Here is a 20,230-nt window from a genome sequence, read left to right on the forward strand (position 1 = left end):
TACCTGCCCACCGGAAAACCACCCTCCCCAAACTCGCCCACCGGCCATCCACCACAACACCTCCACCACCGGTCACCACACCACTACCGAAAAACTCAAAAACAACCACCACCACTCAAAAACAACCACCACCACCCGAAAAACTCAAAAACAACCACCACCACTCAAAAACAACCACCACCACCCGAAAAACTCAAAAACAACCACCACCCGAAAAACTCAAAAACAACCACCACCACTCAAAAACAACCACCACCACCCGAAAAACTCAAAAACAACCACCACCACTACCGAAAAATTCCCAAATCAAAATCCACAAATAACCCTAAAAATTCCATCAAAATTTCTGATCAAAACCCAGAAAAAATACATCATCTTTCTGAAATTCCACTCAATTTTCTCTCTCATCCTAATAAATCTAAATAGTGAGTGAGCAGAGAGCAGTGTGCGAAGAAAACAATGCTCTGGTTGAATACATGCGAAAATGGTGGACAGAAATGGCGGAAATACATGCTCTGGTTGTGTTCGGTTGCATCTGGTGGCGTGGTGGTGCCGAGGTGGTATTAGGTCGCATTAGGTGGGGTGGTGGTATCGAGGTGGTAGTGGTGGCGTTGGGTCGCATCTGGTGTCGAGTTGGTGGTAGTGTCAGGTTAGTAGTGACGGTGGTGGTCTCAGAGAGGAGAGAGAAGGGTGGTGGCTAAGAGAGAGGGGTGGGTTGAGTTGAGGAGAGAGAGAGATGGGTGGTGGCTATGAGAAAGGGGTGCATGGGTTGAGTTGAGGAGAGAGAGAGATGGGTGGTGGCTATGAGAAAGGGGTGGGTGGGTGATATGTCACAACTATATATAGTTTTTAGATGTATTTGATTGCATTTGGAACTCTCTTTAGAGCATTTAGGTGCATAATGGAATGAATTACGTAAGTTGTGCTCTACTACTCCCCGTTTGCGTGTTTTGATCATTTTCAGGTTACTTTGATGCAAATTGATTATGATTACCTAAGATCAAGCTTATTAATCATTGAAGATGAAGATATCTTGCACAAGGATCACAATGCATCATTTCGGGGTAATTTCGAGTTAAAATGAAGCAAAGAGTTGGTGAAAGAAGTGTCAAAACTGACACCTGTTCACTATTTTGGCCATAACTTTTGATATACAATTGATAATCAAGAAATTCCAGTTGGGTTGGAAACTAGACTTCAAGGGCTTTCCAATGATAGGTCACACGCCCAATCCGACATCTGGTTCGAGAGATACAGCCTTCACAAGTTGACGCAAAATCACTGTTTCTCCGCCCGGTCGACCGGGCGGTTTTGCCCGACCGGGCGAAATCAATTTTTCACCAAAATGCAAGGAATGTTAGCCCGATCAACCGGGCGAGAAAAGATCCAAAATCGCTTGCGCGCCCGACCGGGCGGGCTCGCCCGGTCAACCGGGCGGATTTGCTTTTTTTGTCGTAAGTTGTGAATCACCGTCGCCCGACCGGGCGGATTTCGCCCGGTCGACCGGGCGGTTTCTCGGGACGCATTTTTTCGGGTTTTTTTAGCCGGTTTTGTAAAGAGTATAAATAGGTTTTTAATATTTTCGTTTAGACTATCTTATTTTCTACGTTTTTTAGGGCAAAACACTTAGTTTATTCTCTCTACTTTTGTTGAACTTTTACATTGGAAGATTATATAGATCGTCGATTTCCTTTTCCATCGTTCTTCAATCATTTGGTATTCTTCTCTACTTAGTTTAATTTCATGAATTCTTTTACTTTGATTATGTTTATCGTTTTAATATCATCATGAGTGAGTAGTCTATTTCTAGGGTTTAGGAGGGAAGCCATGTTTATACCTTTTTGATTGTGATTTGATGTTCTTCAATAATTGGATTGAATTAGAATAATTCCTATTGATTTGTTATACTTGTTTAATTCATGTAATTGCGCAATATCATGAGTTATGTTTAGCTAATAAGAATTAGAATCGAAAGATCATATTCATTAGAGGCTTGTTACAATAGGTAGATTTGATTATGTTGAGCGACCGTACTGGCATATGTTAATCTAGGAGTTGTTAATGCCTGACCAAGGATTAGCGAAATATTTCATTTATTCGAACCTCAATCCAAGTGTTGTGAACTATATTATATTGATTAAACTGGTATAAGCATGGTGGACCGATCGATTGCCCTAGGCTTTTAATTATTTGATAAACCTATTTTTCTGCGTTCTAGTTTACTCTAGTTTAGTTATTATTACTCAATCATTTACTTTCTGCAAATAGTTAGATAATTGACACAAATCTGTAGAACTCCTCTCCCTGTGGATCGACCCGTATTTGCCAGTTTCTGCTAAACAGACACCGTGCACTTGCGGTATATTTTAAAACACATCAAGTTTTTGGCGCCGTTGCCGGGGAGACGGCTAGTTTCTATAGCTTTCTGATTAATTATTTGACTATTTCTGTTGTCTCATTGGAACTTCAAGTTCCAATTGAGGCCATCTCACTGCACATTTTTCTTTGTTTCTTTTATGCCCAGGTCTAAAAGAACAGGTTCTCCAGTTCAGACTGATCCTGATCTTGAGAAAACCATCCGCAGCTCAAGAAGACACAAAAGAAGAAAAAGCAGTCTGCTAATCAGAAAAAAGCCACGGAAGAACCAACTGAACCAATTATGCCTCCTAAGTCGCTGAAATCTTATGGGGTACCTTCTCCTGGCAATGTTCCCACAGGCCCTACTATGCCTGATATACAAGCAGTCAACTTCGAAATCAAGCCTGGCCTCATCAACATGATCCAGCAGAATCAATTTGGTGGCCATCCATCTGAAGACCCTGCAAATCATTTACAACGGTTTCAACAGCTTTGTCGTACCGTTAAGCACCAAGGGGTCACTCCTGATCAGTTGAAGGTTATGGTCTTTGAATTTTCACTAAAGGACAAGGCACAGAAGTGGCTGAATGATGTTAATGAAACTGAGTGGAGTGCTATATCTGAAGCATTCCTGAAAGAGTACTACCCTCCCACCAAAACTGCAGAAATAAGACACAAGCTTGCCACCTTCCAACAAGAACCTGATGAAACACTGAAGGAAGCATGGAATAGTTAAGGATCTGCAGAGAGAATGCCCACACCACAATCTGGATAAGTGGTTCATCACCCAAGCATTCTACAATGGTCTACAACCCATATCAAGAGACAATTGATTCATCTGCAGGGGTGTCTTCTAGATAAGGAGTGATGAAGGATAATTTTCTGGCCAACTTAGCAGGAATGATCATAGTTCTCCAGGACTATTCCAAGAAAAAGTTGGATGTTGATGCATATGCCTTGTTGTCTTCACAAGTAGCCCAGTTGAGCATGAAGATGGACTCACTGAAATCTTTGCAGTCTAGTATTCCTCCTATGAGTATTAATGCAATGTCTTCCATGGCTCCTATTACTTCTTCCTTTTGTGAAGTGTGTGGTGTTCAAGGCCACTTTGGTCATGATTGTTGCTACAATCAACCTGATCCGAATCAAATGGCGCATGCAAATGTTTTTCAGCAAAGACCTCCACACAACCCATACTCTAACACACACAACCCAGGTTGGAGAAACATCCTAATTTTTCCTACAAGAACAACAATGTTCAAAATCCTCAACCTCCACCACAATCTTCCTACCAACCACCACATCAAAACCACCACAACATGCTGCTAGACAACCATATTATCAAGGGGCTCCTCAAAACCCCCCTCCTGGTTTCAATAGGCCTTCACCCCAAGGCTATCAGCAGCAAACTCCTCATAATACCAGCTCTCAAGAGCCTACTATGTCTGATCTAATGAAAATGATGGTTTCTATGCAGAAAAATCATGAGGAGAGCATCAAGGAGCTGAAGAACACCACCAAGCATTTGGAGACTCAACTTGCTCAGGTGGCGGAAAATAATGCACAGAGGCAACCAGGTCATCTGCCGGGACAACCCATCCCAAAGGAGACTGTCAATGCCGTTACACTTCGTAGCGGCACTGTTTATGATGCTCCTCCCATGCCCATTGATGATGATGCTCCTAGAAGGAGAAAGAGGTGGTAGAGGAAGAAGCGGAGAAGAGTTCGATGTCTGAGGTCGAACTAGCTAAGGAAGATCAGACAGGAAAGCGGAGGGAAAAGGTTTCTGAAACGCCTATTACACCAAGGCTACCTTTTCCCCATAGGATGCAGAAGTCGAAGGTCGATCAACAACTTGGTAAGTTCTTGACTATGGTCAAGAACCTTGAGGTAACAATTCCTTTTACTGAACTTATTTCTCAAGTGCCTGTTTATGCTAAGTTTTTGAAAGACATGATTACTAAAAAGAAAGACTTTGGTGGGGTAGATCGAGTCGCTCTAACTGAAGAGTGTAGTGCTGTTTTACAAAATCGAACCCCGCCTAAGTTGAAGGATCCTGGTAGTTTTTCCATCCCTTGCCATGTAGGTGCGTTATTTATAGATAAGGCATTGTGTGATTTAGGTGCTTCTGTGTCTGTCATGCCTTTATCTGTTTATAAGAAACTGAATATGGGAGCACTTAAGTGCACTCAAATTACTTTGCAAATGGCCGATCGTTCTATAAAATACCCTCTAGGTGTTTTAGAAGACGTCCCTGTTAGGGTGGGAAAGTTTTATATTCCTGTTGATTTTGTGGTGCTTGATATGGAGGAGGATGCCCAAATTCCTATTATTCTTGGTAGGCCGTTTTTGTGTACAGCTGGTGCTGTTATAGATGTCAAGTCTGGGTCTTTAACTTTGAGTGTTGGTGATGATAATGTCACTTTTAAACTAACCAATGCTGTTAAGTCTCCTATGCTTGAAAAATTGCTGCAGGAGGAAAATGTTTGATGAGGGGGCACTCATTGCCAAGCCCCTCCGATTTGAGATTAGGAGGTAATATGGTCGTGTGGGACCTTTATAAACCAGCGCTAAGCGGGAGGCAACCCGTAGTTTTTTTCTCTTATCTTTTTTTTCTTATTATTTTTCATTTTTTCCCTTTTAGAGAGTGAGAGAGCAGGAGCGTACTAACGTTAATTTTTCCTCTAAGCATAGTCCTATAGTTCATCTTGCGGCACTGAGGACATTGCCACGTTCAGCTTGGGGGAGGATTTTTGTATGTATTTTCTCTCTTTTACTACCTTTTAGTGTAGATCTTTTGCTTTCTTAGGCCAGATTTATTTGCTTTCAGACAAAAAAAAAAAAAAATATTGCTGAAAAAATACGAAAAATACGATTTGACTGGATTGGTGTGATTGCTTCCCTGTGCCCCATGATGTTCTTTGAAAGTATATTTGGGCTCTTTATCTGGATAGTTGGGCACTTGAGATTGTGATGCTGGAATGTGAACTCTAAATGCCTTGACCCTCAATGAGTTTTGATAATAAAGCGCTTATCTTGACTGCATACTTGAATTGGTTAGACTGTGAGGATTCATTCTTGCCAATGGATTCATTTCTATATCCATTCTGTTTTCTTGTGTGTTAGTTCCTCATTAGCTGACTGATCTTGACTTTGACATCGTACGCATTGATATCTGATGGCTTGTGGCAATTGTTGTGATAGAGGCGTTCTTTTGTCTGCTTTTTGAGCCTTAAAGTGATTTTTGTGATATACTTTTATCCTCCTTAGCCCCGCTGAGCCTAATGACTATTTCATTTACTAAACCTCATTACATGCCCATGGCCCTTGTCTTGATATTAATCCCAAGCCTAGCTTGGGGGAGCATATGTTTGAGTTAGTATCTGAGATAGTTTTTATGAGTTACTTTGGATGGAGATGATTGTATTAAGGTACAAAAGTTGAGAAAAAGAAAAGAATGAGCAAAATGAAATACATGTGATTATGGGATTGAAAAAAATGCAAAGAGAAAGAAAAAGAAAGATTGAAAAAGAAGAAACGAACAAAAAGTCAAAAATTCTTTCTTTTACAAGTGCTTGCAAGAAAAAAAAAATTCATCACACTGCTTCAAGGATGAGTTTATTGAAAATTTTGTGATTTATAGAATTGGGACACTTTATTGCTATATTCAGGTTGATACTTCTAGTAACTTGTGCTCCCTATTCTTGGTTTTTCCACCACATTTCCCATACATAATCCATACCCATACCTAAGCCCCATTACAACCCTGAAAAAGTCCTCTTGAGTTGCGCTTACATTGTCTATCGATTGATGTGGTCAGTTTGTCAAGGTTAAAGAGTACGTTCGCTACTTGAGTCGACATGGTTAGGATGAGTGGCATTATTACCTTTCTAAACACATGAGAGTGTGAGTGGGAAGGGTTATTATGGTTGGGATGGTGAGTGATCGGGCACATTTTTTGCCTGCCACAAAAATGTCGAGAGGAGTGACACCCTAGTGAGAGCCTTCTCGAGATTTGTATGTCATCTAAGGCAGCTGCATTTGATTGCTTATTTGGGCGATGGATAAATAGAGTAATCTGAACAGTTGAACTTGAATTGTGCCTGCTTGAATGATTTATGAGCTTTATAAAAGATTTTGATCTCTGTTTTCATATATAAAGGGGCGAAGCAATCATATTCATGTTCATGTCTTGTTTGCTTGAGGACAAGCAAAGGTTTAACTTGGGGGAGTTTGATATGTCACAATATATATAGTTTTTAGATGCATTTGATTGCATTTGGAACTCTCTTTAGAGCATTTAGGTGCATAATGGAATGAATTACGTAAGTTGTGCTCTACTACTCCCCGTTTGCGTGTTTTGATCATTTTCAGGTTACTTTGATGCAAATTGATTATGATTACCTAAGATCAAGCTTATTAATCATTGAAGATGAAGATATCTTGCACAAGGATCACAATGCATCATTTCGGGGTAATTTCGAGTTAAATGAAGCAAAGAGTTGGTGAAAGAAGTGTCAAAACTGACACCTGTTCACTATTTTGGCCATAACTTTTGATATACAATTGATAATCAAGAAATTCCAGTTGGGTTGGAAACTAGACTTCAAGGGCTTTCCAATGATAGGTCACACGCCCCAATCCGACATCTGGTTCGAGAGATACAGCCTTCACAAGTTGACGCAAAATCACTGTTTCTCCGCCCGGTCGACCGGGCGGTTTTGCCCGACCGGGCGAAATCAATTTTTCACCAAAATGCAAGGAATGTTAGCCCGGTCAACCGGGCGAGAAAAGATCCAAAATCGCTTGCGCCCCGACCGGGCGGGCTCGCCCGGTCACCGGGCGGATTTGCTTTTTTGTCGTAAGTTGTGAATCACCGTCGCCCGACCGGCGGATTTCGCCCGGTCGACCGGGTGGTTTCTCGGACGCGTTTTTTCGGGTTTTTTAGCCGGTTTTGTAAAGAGTATAAATAGGTTTTTAATATTTTCGTTTAGACTATCTTATTTTCTACGTTTTTTAGGGCAAAACACTTAGTTTATTCTCTCTACTTTTGTTGAACTTTTACATTGGAAGATTATATAGATCGTCGATTTCCTTTTCCATCGTTCTTCAATCATTTGGTATTCTTCTCTACTTAGTTTAATTTCATGAATTCTTTTACTTTGATTATGTTTATCGTTTTTAATATCATCATGAGTGAGTAGTCTATTTCTAGGGTTTAGTGAGGGAAGCCATGTTTATACCTTTTTGATTGTGATTTGATGTTCTTCAATAATTGGATTGAATTAGAATAATTCCTATTGATTTGTTATACTTGTTTAATTCATGTAATTGCGCAATATCATGAGTTATGTTTAGCTAATAAGAATTAGAATCGAAAGATCATATTCATTAGAGGCTGTTACAATAGGTAGATTTGATTATGTTGAGCGACCGTACTGGCACATGTTAATCTAGGAGTTGTTAATGCCTGACCAAGGATTAGCGAAATATTTCATTTATTCGAACCTCAATCCAAGTGTTGATGAACTATATTATATTGATTAAACTGGTATAAGCATGGTGGACCGATCGATTGCCCTAGGCTTTTAATTATTTGATAAAATCCTATTTTTCTGCGTTCTAGTTTACTCTAGTTTAGTTATTATTACTCAATCATTTACTTTCTGCAAATAGTTAGATAATTGACACAAATCTGTAGAACTCCTCTCCCTGTGGATCGACCCGTATTTGCCAGTTTCTGCTAAACAGACACCGTGCACTTGCGGTATATTTTAAAACACATCAGTGGGTCATAAAAAATGGTGGGAATCGTTAGTTTTAGGTTAGGATTAATCAGATTATTAGAAGTAGATTAATGTACATAACACAAGTTAGTAAGGGTAAAATGGTAAAATTGTAAGGCAAAAGTTACTAAATAAGGAAAAAAAAACAATGTATCATCTATTTTGAAACACCCATAAATAGACAATGTCCCATCTATTTTGAAACGGAGGAAGTATATGATTTTGCAAACATTGTATTATATCATGTCTTGGAAAATTATTTTGTATTAAAATGCATGTTTTCATGAATCTATTATGAATTTCATTAGTTTTCCTATGATCAAGTTTAAATGGTACTGTTGAGTTTACTATGAATCCAGAAGCATAGAACTATTAGTTTACATTTAACTCTAGGTTGATCTTAGAATATATATTTAATTTGTCATACATTTTTGCGCCGAGGTTCTCCTCTAATTATTCAAAGGAATATGGTGTATTATATCACAAAATGTATGCTTATTTAGTATCAAGAAAAAGCTTAAAGAAATCAACAAAATCAAATAACATCAATAATATTATTTTGCTTAAATAATTTCAACAACTTTCGGGCAATATAATCTTATTAGCATTTTTCAACATTCTTATTAGCATGGTGTCCAAGCATTTGATCAGGAATGAACTTGTTCCAAAACCAATGTGCCTTCCACACACCATACATCTCTTCAATAGGCACATTTCTAGTTTCAGGCAAGAAGAAGAAGACAGTGAGTGTCATGATCACAACAAATCCCGCAAAAAAGAAAAAGAGTCCGAATTTCATAACACATAACATGCGAAGGAAACATTGCGCAATAATGAAGGTGAACAACATGTTGACAGACACATTGATGCTTTGTCCTGCTGATCGAGTCTCCATAGGAAAGATCTCACTCGGCACTAACCATCCTAAGGGACCCCATGACCACGCAAATGCTGCGACGTACATGCATATTAATGCCACTACAAGATTTGCGTCGTCCTTGTTCAATGTTCCTGTTCCTGTTACTCCAAATTTTATGCCTAGGACAACACCGATGATCACCTGCATGCATGCAGATCAATCATAATTAATTAGAAACAGGGAGGGATCTAGCGTGAGTTCAGTGGGTTCTACTGAACCCACGAAAATCTGGAGAAAAAAAATAAATACTCCCTCCATCCCATAAAGATGTTCTCATTATTTCTCCTTCTCACGCTTGTAGGGGCGAAGCATAGTAGAAGTCTAAGGGTGCTATTATAGTTAAATATACGTACATGGATTTAACTCTAATAGGGGCCATGGCCCCTGCTGAAGGCCCCGTTGTACTAATTATATATTTGCTGCTATTCTATCTATTTGTGCATCAAGTTCGAAGAAGATCTCAATCTATAATGAAGAAATGATAGTAGCTCGTTGTTTTATAGGCTTTATCATATTCAGTCGGAAGAGTTTAGGTAATACTTTCAAAGTGACTCTCGACGAGAGAATCCAGGCTATTCAGGAAGAATCGCAACAATTTCCCAATCCTAACGAAAGTGAAAATAAAAGTTGTTTTAATTTATTGGTAACTGGCGGCCCCTCACCACAACCATGTTTAGGTTTCTTTATTAAACTGACTCCCCTTCACAATATTGCACGATTATCAATGCACGTTTTATATCATTAATATTTTCAGTTACATATATATGAATATCATAAAAGTTTGATTTTTATAATATATTCATCAAGACGAATCAAACAAGACCCCACATAATGACTATGTTTTTTTATATATTAGAAAAAACTTAAAAGACTCTATTTGCTTATGAATAATGCAAAGATTGAAAATGGAAAAATCTTTTCGGGACGGAGGGAGTATGTAATTAGTAAGAGGGCCGGGTACGTTCATGTGACAATTATATTGAACGTGTAAAGAGAGCATAGATTAGATACCTGAGTTACAATCATCTGAAGACCACCTTCAATGAACAAAGCTCTTCTACCAAAACGATCAACACAAACAATGGAAACCGCAGTAGCAACAACATTGACAATTCCAGTAATAAGAGCAGACATAAGAGAAGCATCATTACCAAACCCAATAGTCTTAAAAAGAACAGGAGCATAAAACATGATAACATTAATCCCAGTAATCTGTTGAAAGAAAGGAATAATCACAGCAAAAGTAAGTTGAGGTCTATTATGACGTTTCATGATATTCTTCCATGGATTTTCAACTTGTTTCGATTTCTGATAAGCATCAACAAGGTCATCAAATTCGTCGTTTACGTTATCTGTTCCACGAATCTTCTTCAATAAATCTCTGGCTTGTTCTTGATGACCTCTATCAATGAGAGAATTTGGGGTGTCTGGTAAAATTAAGGCTCCTATAGTTATGATTAAAGCTGGTACACCAGCAAGTCCTAGAGCAATTCTCCAGCCTTTTTCACCCATACTTAATGCAAAGTAGTTGATGAGATTTGCAGCTAATATACCAATGGTGATTGCCATTTGAAATCCAATGTTGAGAGCTCCCCTGATTTGTGCTGGTGCCATTTCAGATAAATAGATTGGTATAGACTGCAATTTTACATGCACATTATGGTGTTATTATGTTATAATAATGGTATTATACTGATGACTTCCAAACTTGGGTAATGTAGGGACTAGAAAAAAAAATAGTTTGCTAAAAAATAAAGAATAACTACTACAAAAATTATTAAAAGAGACGGTATAATTTTAATATAAAAGTAGACATAGTAACTAGATGGATTAAACTAGTTACCGAAAGAAATTAACCTAGTCACTATTGGACTAATTTTCTTTTTAATATTAAACTTACCATTGTCTAATTTTAATTTAAAAGTAGTCGATCTATTATAAGACAAACTCTAACTGTTATGTTAACTTAGGCATATAATTATTGCGTCATATATAGGATCTTATTAGGATCATGGTTATATATTACGTGTCATAATTTCATGCTTATTTTCAACATTGAAGTGTACTTTGAATAAAAAAAATCGGATTTCAAGATTTCATGTCAATTTTAGTTGGTGATTGAACAAATGCGGTCAATTTTTGACAAGTACTACCTTCGGTCTTTATTAGTTTCTTTGTATTTTTTTTTGGGATGTTCCTTATTTATTTACCTATTTTTTTTGTTTCTATTTTTGGAATGAGATCACTAACTTTCCATCCCACACACATTCAATTTTAATATAAAATAATAGTTTATCTTTCTTTCTATGTCACACAACATTGTTTCTCCTAAAACTTTATGCAAAAAAAACGAATAAACTAATAATAAAGAACAAAGGGAGTAGTGATGGCCACTGATGCGAGCCGGACCGTGGGCCGTAGTGGGCCGGGTTGAGATTTCACGGTCCAGGACCGGACCGTAAAATTCATGGGTTGGGCGGGCTGGTCCGTGGGTTGAAAAATCTTGGCCCACACTGGTCTGTTATCAGTTTTCACGGTTTGGGAAGCGGTTCGTGGGTCTTGTGGTCTGGACTGGGCTGGCGGGACTTTTTTTCAAAATTATTTAATTATTGAAATTATTCATTATTGTTACATAAATTTTTTTAAATGGATTATAATATATACAATTATTAATATTAATGAATAATTTCATTATTTTAAAATTTGATTAAAATATATACAATTTGGTTCAATATTACTTGGACTGGGCTGGTCCGGTTCATGGGTTGGGCTATATCGGTTTCATGGTCCGGGCTGGACGGTTTTAGTAGCGGGCTTTAGTGGGTTGGGCTCAAGAAATTTGGCCCACGACCCACCCTCCAATTTCACGGTTTGAGTTGGCTGGACCGGGCTTTTTGTCAGCCCAATCCATGAGGTGGGCTGGGCTGGATAGGCCCGCACTATTGACCATCTCTAAGAGGGAGTATAATAATGTTACAAGCAAAAAGATAAGGAGCAGAATGAAGGGTGCGTGGCTATAAAATTTTACCTGGTTAGTAAAACCAATGCCTATACCTAGTAATATACGACCACAAATAAGCATCTCAACATTTTCAGCAAATCCATTAAGAAGTGCTCCACCAAGGAATACAATTCCTCCTAGGAGCATAGACATTTTTCTTCCAAAAGCCTTGGTAACTTTAGAAGCAAAAAAAGAGGCAATAAGTGCTGCCAAATAAAGAGATGAAGTAAACAATGTTAACATCTCATTATTAAATTTGCAATATTGATTTTCCCCTGTTGCCTTCTTTTGTGCCTCATAAACTGCTGGAAAAAATCTCTCCAAAAAAATATCCATAGATGTTACACCACCTGAAATTCCAATATCATACCCAAATATTAGGCCACCAGTGGCAGCCACTAAGCATGTAACAATCACAAAGCCGGTAACACGGCCTTCATATCGTCGTCGGCCACCGCCATTTACGACCACCCCTCCTGCCATATATATGAGGCAAAATGTACTATGATATATTGATAATAAGAGAACACTCTTAAACAAGAAAAACGAACTTTTTATCTAATCTAATAAAAACTAGATACAATCGTTCCCTTTTCACTTGAGTGTCTCCAAAATGTTGATAAAAAGGCCTGACTAAATGCAGGAGGTTAGCCTTCTTATGTTGTCATTCTGAAACAATTTATAGATGTTATTTTCCCCTCAGAAAAATCCCTGAATTTGGGGAGGTTTTTTAGATAAACATTGATGAAATAACATGGTTAAGAATGTTTCTGCATGCCCTATTTTTGTTGATTAATTACCTGGAGGTAGTGTATGAATAATTGAATGTAAAGTATATCTAAATGTGGGTAATCAAATCCACTGCTTTACTACTAATCTTAGCATATAACAGTTGTAATTGATTATTAGATATCGGAGCTAACAAGCAAGTAGTGGGAGTTTTAATATAGAAAGAAATTACGATTTTTTTTATAATAACCCCTTTAAATGTTATCCACTTTGAATATAACAGAATTTTTTCCTTGAATAATGCAAAAGTGGTTTTTAATTCTAGAAATATGCCAAAAAAAAAATCCAGATTTTGTTTCAAATATGCAGGCAATTGTTACAATTCAGATCAGGGTTAATAATATGCAATTGTTAAGATTTATTTGACTCGATTTTATATCTTATTGGATTTTTTGTTCTTAGGATTCCATAAAAAAATGTTAGCTTGAATTACTCCTTTAAGCCTATATTAAGCATTATTACAAACATCCATTTGTTCAGCAGATAGACGCTAAAAGCTCCTTCACAAGGCAATGTCCACTTGTTGGTATGTTCTCTTTGGCGCATGAGGTACCTAGGCTAATACAAACATTCTAGTTACATGGGAACTGAAGTTTGGTATTGCGAATTGCATTGATTTACATCTAACAGTGAGCTCTTGTTTGAGCAATTACATACATCATACATGTTTTTACAGTATCAAACTCAACAGTTTACATACCATGATACATTATACAAAAACAAAATAGGAAAAAGAAAAATTGTATGAACTGTCTGCTTCTGTAAGATAGAAAGTACGATGATGCATGTTGCCGATATATTTCCAAGGGAATGGATGCAACGACGTTGTTCTGCGGTTTCAAGTGTAACCTCCCCTTGGCTTCCACTGGACATTTACCCTCAGCCTTGAGGAGGAAGAAAGATGATGCACCAAGCACACCTTCAGCTCATCTGGAACAGCTCATTTCTCACCTTACGGTATTGCAGAATCAGCAAACTGATCTATCTCCAAAGGACTCGTAATTTGTAGAAATTCTCTGGAGTAATTTTGTCGTTAGATTTATAAGACAAAAAGACAGTAGCCAATTAACTAAGATTTGGAGGTACAAGTTACCACAAAACAACAATGAAAATGCATAGAGCACAGTATCGATAGGTGCTGCAGGAAACAGTAGGTGGTGCGGCAGCAATCTTAGGAGGCTTTAAGAGCCCTTGTTTTCCTCCTCAAATTATTGCCACATTATCTATATAATAAAAACACCAAATGGATTGGTGGTGAACTACAAACTGCAGTGACATCGCCGCCTCTCACCCATAGTTAACAATTAAGGGCAAACTTATACTTCTAACAATTGAGAGGAAATATGTCTTCGCGTAACAAGGTCTAAGGATGTTGTCTTTTCACCCCTTGTTCTCCACCAAACCATATAGCATGTAGCTAGACTAGTAAGACGACCTCCAAAGTGCACTTAACAATATGCAAGGAAATGCAGGCTCTATGAATAGGATGAAAGAGCAAGAAATATTGATAAGACGAAAAGATCAGATGTGCAGGCTGAGACATCAGCATACTCGCAAGTACAGGCATCACAGAATTAAAATTACTAGAATCTGGACAAACCAAAATCAAGCAATGCATTGTACTTGACACAATTACTGAACCACAGCATATAAACTGGACTCTAACAACACTAGGCAGAGTTTAGATCCTTCAAGAATGAAGGAGCATAAGGAAAACCAAAACAAGGTTTATGCTGGCTCTTGCTATGCTAGACTGCTAGTAGATGGAATACAGAAAGAAATGAATGAAAAATTACACCTACAAGAACACAGAACAAAAACTCAAGAACCTTCCATATTTGAAGAAAAAAGAAGTGGCATAGAGCAAACATTAATTTCATTTATTAGCCAAATGAAATTATTTCGGAATACGTTCCCTTTGCTTTCATGTTTGTTGATTTGGGACCTAACACCGAGGTAAAGATACTTAAAATGAGAAATATTGTAGAACGATTGTCTGTCCCATTCTGTGTTCATCTTATGTCCAAGTACAAGGATTTTTCATTTAATTTAGCTTGCACATGTACAAGAGTTTCAAAAGAATAAGGAATCTACTTCGAAGTTATTGCTTAACTACAAGATTCTTCTTTTTAAGTATTCTTCCCAATATTTGCATTGAGGCTCATGCAACTACTATTCACGAAGCAGCAACAGGTGCTGCTTTCACAAAACCTAAAACCTCCATCCATGATATTCTTACATCAAAAATCAAGTACGATTAGTATAATGCTGCTACCTATTCCACTAGACAAAAGGAAAGATCAAAAGAGGAGTAACATTCAACACTCTCATATCTAAGCCCACAGAACAGAAATTTCTCAGAAGAACGCAATCCAAGTACTGAACATTCAATAGAAACTATTGGAATGTTGCAAAAATTGTGTACCTATGTTGGTGAAACCTTCTGGCAATATTTGTACTCATGATTGTAAACTAGTCAACCAACCTTCTTCGTATATGATGAACAACACAGCTCCGAATCAGTTCTTGTAGCATGAAGCTCCGATCCACTCCACTATGAGTGATTATAACGGTCACGGTCGAAGCTTCAGCTTTTTGATGAATGATTGGTTCAAGCTCAAGCGTCAGAATATATGACGGGATTTACCCAGTTTCACTGTTCACACTGTTGGGATGCCACTTTCAACAAGAAGTGTGTTGATTTCGCAAGAAGTAAGTGGATCATCATACAGTTTGGCTATTGCATTTCTTACAACTGCATAATTCCTATCTACGGGGTCTGGGAACATTTTCTTGTCAATTATCTTTTTCAATATGTCCAAAGCCAAGACAGGATTCTTGTGCAATAAAAAAGAATCCATCAAACCTATATATACAAAACTGTCAGCGCTCATTTCCTTTTTCTCCATTTCCTGGAGATAATATAGTGCCATATCTGGCATACCAATCTTGGAGAGGCCACTGATCAAAGCCATGAAAGCAATTCTGTTGGGGCAACACGCCTTTACTTCCATTTGGTTCCAAAGCATAAGTGCATCTTTGGGTCTCCCAGTATTGCATAACCCATCTATTAGAGTTGTATAGGTTATGACACTAGGCTCCCTGTCTTCCCCAGCCATTTTGGAATAGTAAATCATAGCTTGGTCTATATTACCATTCTTGCACCATCCATCAATAAGAGAGTTATAAGTTACAGTTGACGGGACAAGCCCCTGAGCCAGCATCTCTTTCAACATGTTCTCTGCTTCTGACATTCTACTTGCTTTACAGAGGCCATTAATCAATATGTTGTAAGCAACAACATCAGGTCTGTAACCACGAGAATATATATTATGAAACAACTCCAGGGCACAATCAACTTTTCGAAGTTTAAAAAACCCATCTATAGCAACAGAATATGGAATTAGATGTGGAACAAGACCTTCTTCAACCATTTTAGCAAGAAAAGTAGAAGCTTCCACAGCTCTCCCATGTCTACAAAGCTGCTTTACAAGCGTAGTAGAATTTTTTATCCATGGTTGATGCCGGTATAGACACATCTCTTTCATTGTACTTGTAGCTCCTATGACATCCCCTTTTCTACAAAAATACCCATATATGGAATTATAGGTGAAATGGGTTGGCTCAATTCCTAACTGCTTCATTTCTCCCAAGAGGTGAAGACTCTCAAGAACTCTATCAGCATTGCTTAAAGCATCTATCAGGTTATTGTAAAGTAATGTATCCTTTTGAAAGCCCAATTTATCCATAGCTCCTAAGACTTGTAGTGCTTCGTCCAATCTACTGTTTTGGCATAAAACATTAATGATTATACTAAAGGAAGATGAATCCAAGCAATCAATTCCTTTAAGCTTGAAAAACTTCTCCAACCTACTACCACTGTGAGTGTCGTCCTCCATCATCATTTTCACCAACTCAAGTGCTCTATCAATGAGTCCAATACGAACAAGACCATTCAAAACAGAATTATAAAGCAGTTTGACCGATTCAATTTCAAGACCCTCTCCGTTTTCCTCAAGTAATTGTGCCATTATCTCTTCTTCTTCAACAGATGATAAAAGCTTCACGAGTATACCAATGTCAGGAGAGATACCGACATTTTTCATTTCTGAGTACAAATGCAGGGCTCTATGAGGCTTTCTAAGTTTGCAAAGACCTCCAATTAGCACATCATAGACACCAATATCAGCCAAAAATCCTGATCCACACATCTTGTCAAACAGTTGAAGAGCCTTATCAACTTTAGAATTAGATACAAATCCATGTATCAATACATAAAATGTCTTCTCATTCAATCTCAAACCGAACTCTTCCATCTTTTCAATCAGCTCAAAAGCCCTATCCACTTCTCCCCACTTGCTAAACGACACAACTAAGATCGACAATACATGGGAGTCGACCCAACCCCTTTCAAGCATTTGATTAAAAACAATCAGAGCCTTCTCGAACTCCCTCGCATTGCAGTAAACCTGCAGAAGTGGAGTCATTGTATACTTATCAACAATCCACCCAAAACTACGCATTTCATCCAATCTCTTCTCGGCTTGATCACTCAAGCTCGACTTCGACATAGTCTCTAACAAACAATTATAGCTATAACTATTTGGAACACAAAGACCCATCTCCCTAACTTGATCAAATAACATGTTAGCTTCTTCCACCAAACCCACACTACCCAAGCACCTAATAAGAAAACCCAATGCCCCAGGAGTTATAAAACAACGAGAATCAATCATATCAAAAACTAAATCTTTCAGCTGGGCATTTCGTCGAACACCTGATAGAATTGAAGCCATAACATTATAAGTATAACAATTATGAAAGTACCCTCTTTGAGTTTTAGCCCATGTGAAGAAATTGTGCGCAAATTTCCAATTTCTAATGCCTCTCAACACGTTCTCGACGATTTCAGGGGTGATTCTGCAACCGAGTTGACTCAGTTCTTGGTTTTTGGACTCAAAACATTGCTGAGTGAAGATAGAAATCAAACTATCAACTACCCTTATAGAATCAGGAGAGAGATCAGTTTTGTAGGGTTTGGAACTGGTTTTTGTGCTGAATGCTGAGATAAAAGACGCATTTTCGACGAAATGAGCATTTGAAAAGTCGAAGAGATAATATGAAGGGTAAATATTTATGAGATTCATGGGTTTTCGAAGTGGGTGACTTTTGGTAAATGGTAGTATTGCGGCCATTAGAGAGATTCGAGGGTTGTAATGGCGTCGCATATTGGTGAAACATTGATATCAATGCCGCGCAAATCTTCTTTGAATCGTTATTTCAGCTATAACAGCACGAACTTCCGGATTCTCCCCCCTGTTTTTGGTTTGAATAGGGACTGGTTGGAGACTTGGAATATTTGATTATTTTATATTCGTCAAAATGTCAAATGTTAACTCTAAAAACAAAATATTTCAAAAAAAAAAAACTCTAAAAACAAAATAGTTTTTTCACCATATAGTTCCGATAAAGTTTTTTTTGTACCAATACTCTTTCGCCTTTTGTAATTCACCATATACTCTCACTTTTGAAAAAATACATTCACTTACTCTTAGAGGGTGTTTGGTATTGAAAATTTTGATGTAGGAAACGGATTCAAATAAATGTTTCCATTTCTAATTGTTTGGTATGAGTGTTAAGTAACAAATACCGTTTTCAAGGGGAAACATAATCCCCCCATTTGTTACCCTTATCAAACTAGTGGAAACAAATCATGTTTCCTTCCTCAATCATAATCCTCTCAATTGTTTCCATTCCACTAAGATCCCAAACAACAATTAAAGGTAACGGTTATTATTTCCATTTCCCCTCCTTATCCAAATCCTTTCCATTCTGTTTACGTTTTTCATACCAAACACCCTCTTAATGATTAACAGCGTTAAACTTCGTTAGTCATTAACTCCTAAACCCCTTCTAACCCTAATTAATTAACCTAAATCTACTCCTAACCCTAACTCTTAAGCTAATACCTAACCTTAACCCTAACCCTAACCCTAACCTCCCCTCACCTACCCCTTACCCTTTCCCCTCATTGCACCACCACCCCAACAGCCCATCCTTTCCCTCCAGTGCCCCATCCTTTCCCTCCAGTGCCCCACCACGCCCTCACCACCAACCCCGACCAGTCGCCCCTCCCCTTCCTCCGTTGACCCCCCTCACCTTCCCCCACTATCTCGTAACCCCCTCCATCTAACTTTATCGTGAACCTATTGAAGATTAATTGCAGCTGCATGTGAGGAGGGGAGGGAGGTTCGCGACTACATGTGGGGAGGGGGGTTCGCGACTGCAGGTGTGGAGGGAAGGGAGGTCGCGACTGTAGGTCGGGAGGGAAGGGGGGTTCACAACTCCAGGTAAGGAGGGGGGCTTCGAGGGTGGTGGTGGTGAAAGGGTGGTTGTGGGGGTGGTGGGGCAGTGGAGGGAAGGGATATGGTAGGGGAGGGGTGGTGGTTAGGATTAGGGTTTTAGGATATTAGATTAGGATTAGGGTTAGATTTAGATTAGTTTAATAGGGTTAGAGGGGAGATTATGGGTTAATGACTAACAGAAGTCTAACAACGTTAGTCAAAAGGGTAGTTTGATCTATTTTTTGAAAAGTAGAGGATGTATGTTGAATTTCAAAAATCGAAAGGGTATATGGTGCGAAAAAAAATTATCAGTGATATATGGTGAAAAAACCATTTAAAAAATGGGACCCCTTATTCAAACAAATATTCTGCGATGTTCAACTCCAATTTCGGAAATTTATAGGATGATGTTCATCAGCATATAATTAGCGGTTTTTTCACCAAGTACCCCCGAGTTTTCAAAAAATTCACCTGGTACCCTCCAAGTTTTCAAAATTCACAGGGTACCCTTAAGTTTCAAACTAATACACGGGGTACCCTTAAATGCCCTTAATGACTAACGGCGTTAACCGCCGTTAGTCATTAACCTAACTAAACCTAATTAGGCCTAATTAAACTAACCCTAACCCTTAATTTCAAACCCTAACCCCACTACCACCCAACCACCACCCCCTCCCCTCCACCCACCCCACCCCCTGGCCCCTGCAGCCACAACCCCCACGCAACCCCCACCCCACCGCAGCCCCCACCCTCCCTCCCCCACTCCCCGCAGCCACCGCAACCCCCACCCCAGCAGGCCCCTTCCAAGAATTCCGCAGCCCTCCTTCCCCTTTCCCGTCGCCACCCCCTCCCCCAACCCCCGAAGAATTCCGCACCCCTCCCCCACCGTGACGCCCCCTTCCCACCCTCGCTTCATCTCATATTTGCGCCGCCCAGCAGTTCCCCCCACCCACTCGATTTTAGGGATGAAACACAAGTGACGCTGACGCCGAGCAGTTTGAGGGGGCTGAAGAGGTGGTGGGCGACTCGTTGG

General features: G+C 38.9%; 2 protein-coding genes across 2 annotated transcripts; both read right to left on the reverse strand.

Moving 5' to 3' along the window:
* Positions 1-8,745: 8,745 nt before the first annotated feature.
* LOC104902554 (sugar transport protein 10) lies at positions 8,746-12,547 on the reverse strand. The gene is made up of 3 exons (XM_010690359.3): positions 12,092-12,547; positions 10,075-10,701; positions 8,746-9,204 (listed from the first exon to the last, which is right to left on the reverse strand). Exons 1-3 carry the CDS (start codon positions 12,545-12,547, stop codon positions 8,746-8,748), a joined length of 1,542 nt encoding a protein of 513 aa, XP_010688661.1.
* Positions 12,548-13,441: 894 nt separating this feature from the next.
* Positions 13,442-18,270, reverse strand: LOC104902555 (putative pentatricopeptide repeat-containing protein At5g08310, mitochondrial). The gene is made up of 2 exons (XM_010690361.4): positions 15,279-18,270; positions 13,442-13,869 (listed from the first exon to the last, which is right to left on the reverse strand). The coding sequence occupies exon 1, from the start codon at positions 18,079-18,081 to the stop codon at positions 15,514-15,516; it is 2,568 nt and encodes an 855-aa protein (XP_010688663.1). The 5' UTR covers positions 18,082-18,270; the 3' UTR covers positions 13,442-13,869; positions 15,279-15,513.
* Positions 18,271-20,230: the final 1,960 nt, after the last annotated feature.

This window comes from Beta vulgaris, chromosome 9, assembly GCF_026745355.1.
Source record: "Beta vulgaris subsp. vulgaris cultivar EL10 chromosome 9, EL10.2, whole genome shotgun sequence".
Lineage (NCBI taxonomy): Eukaryota > Viridiplantae > Streptophyta > Magnoliopsida > Caryophyllales > Amaranthaceae > Beta > Beta vulgaris.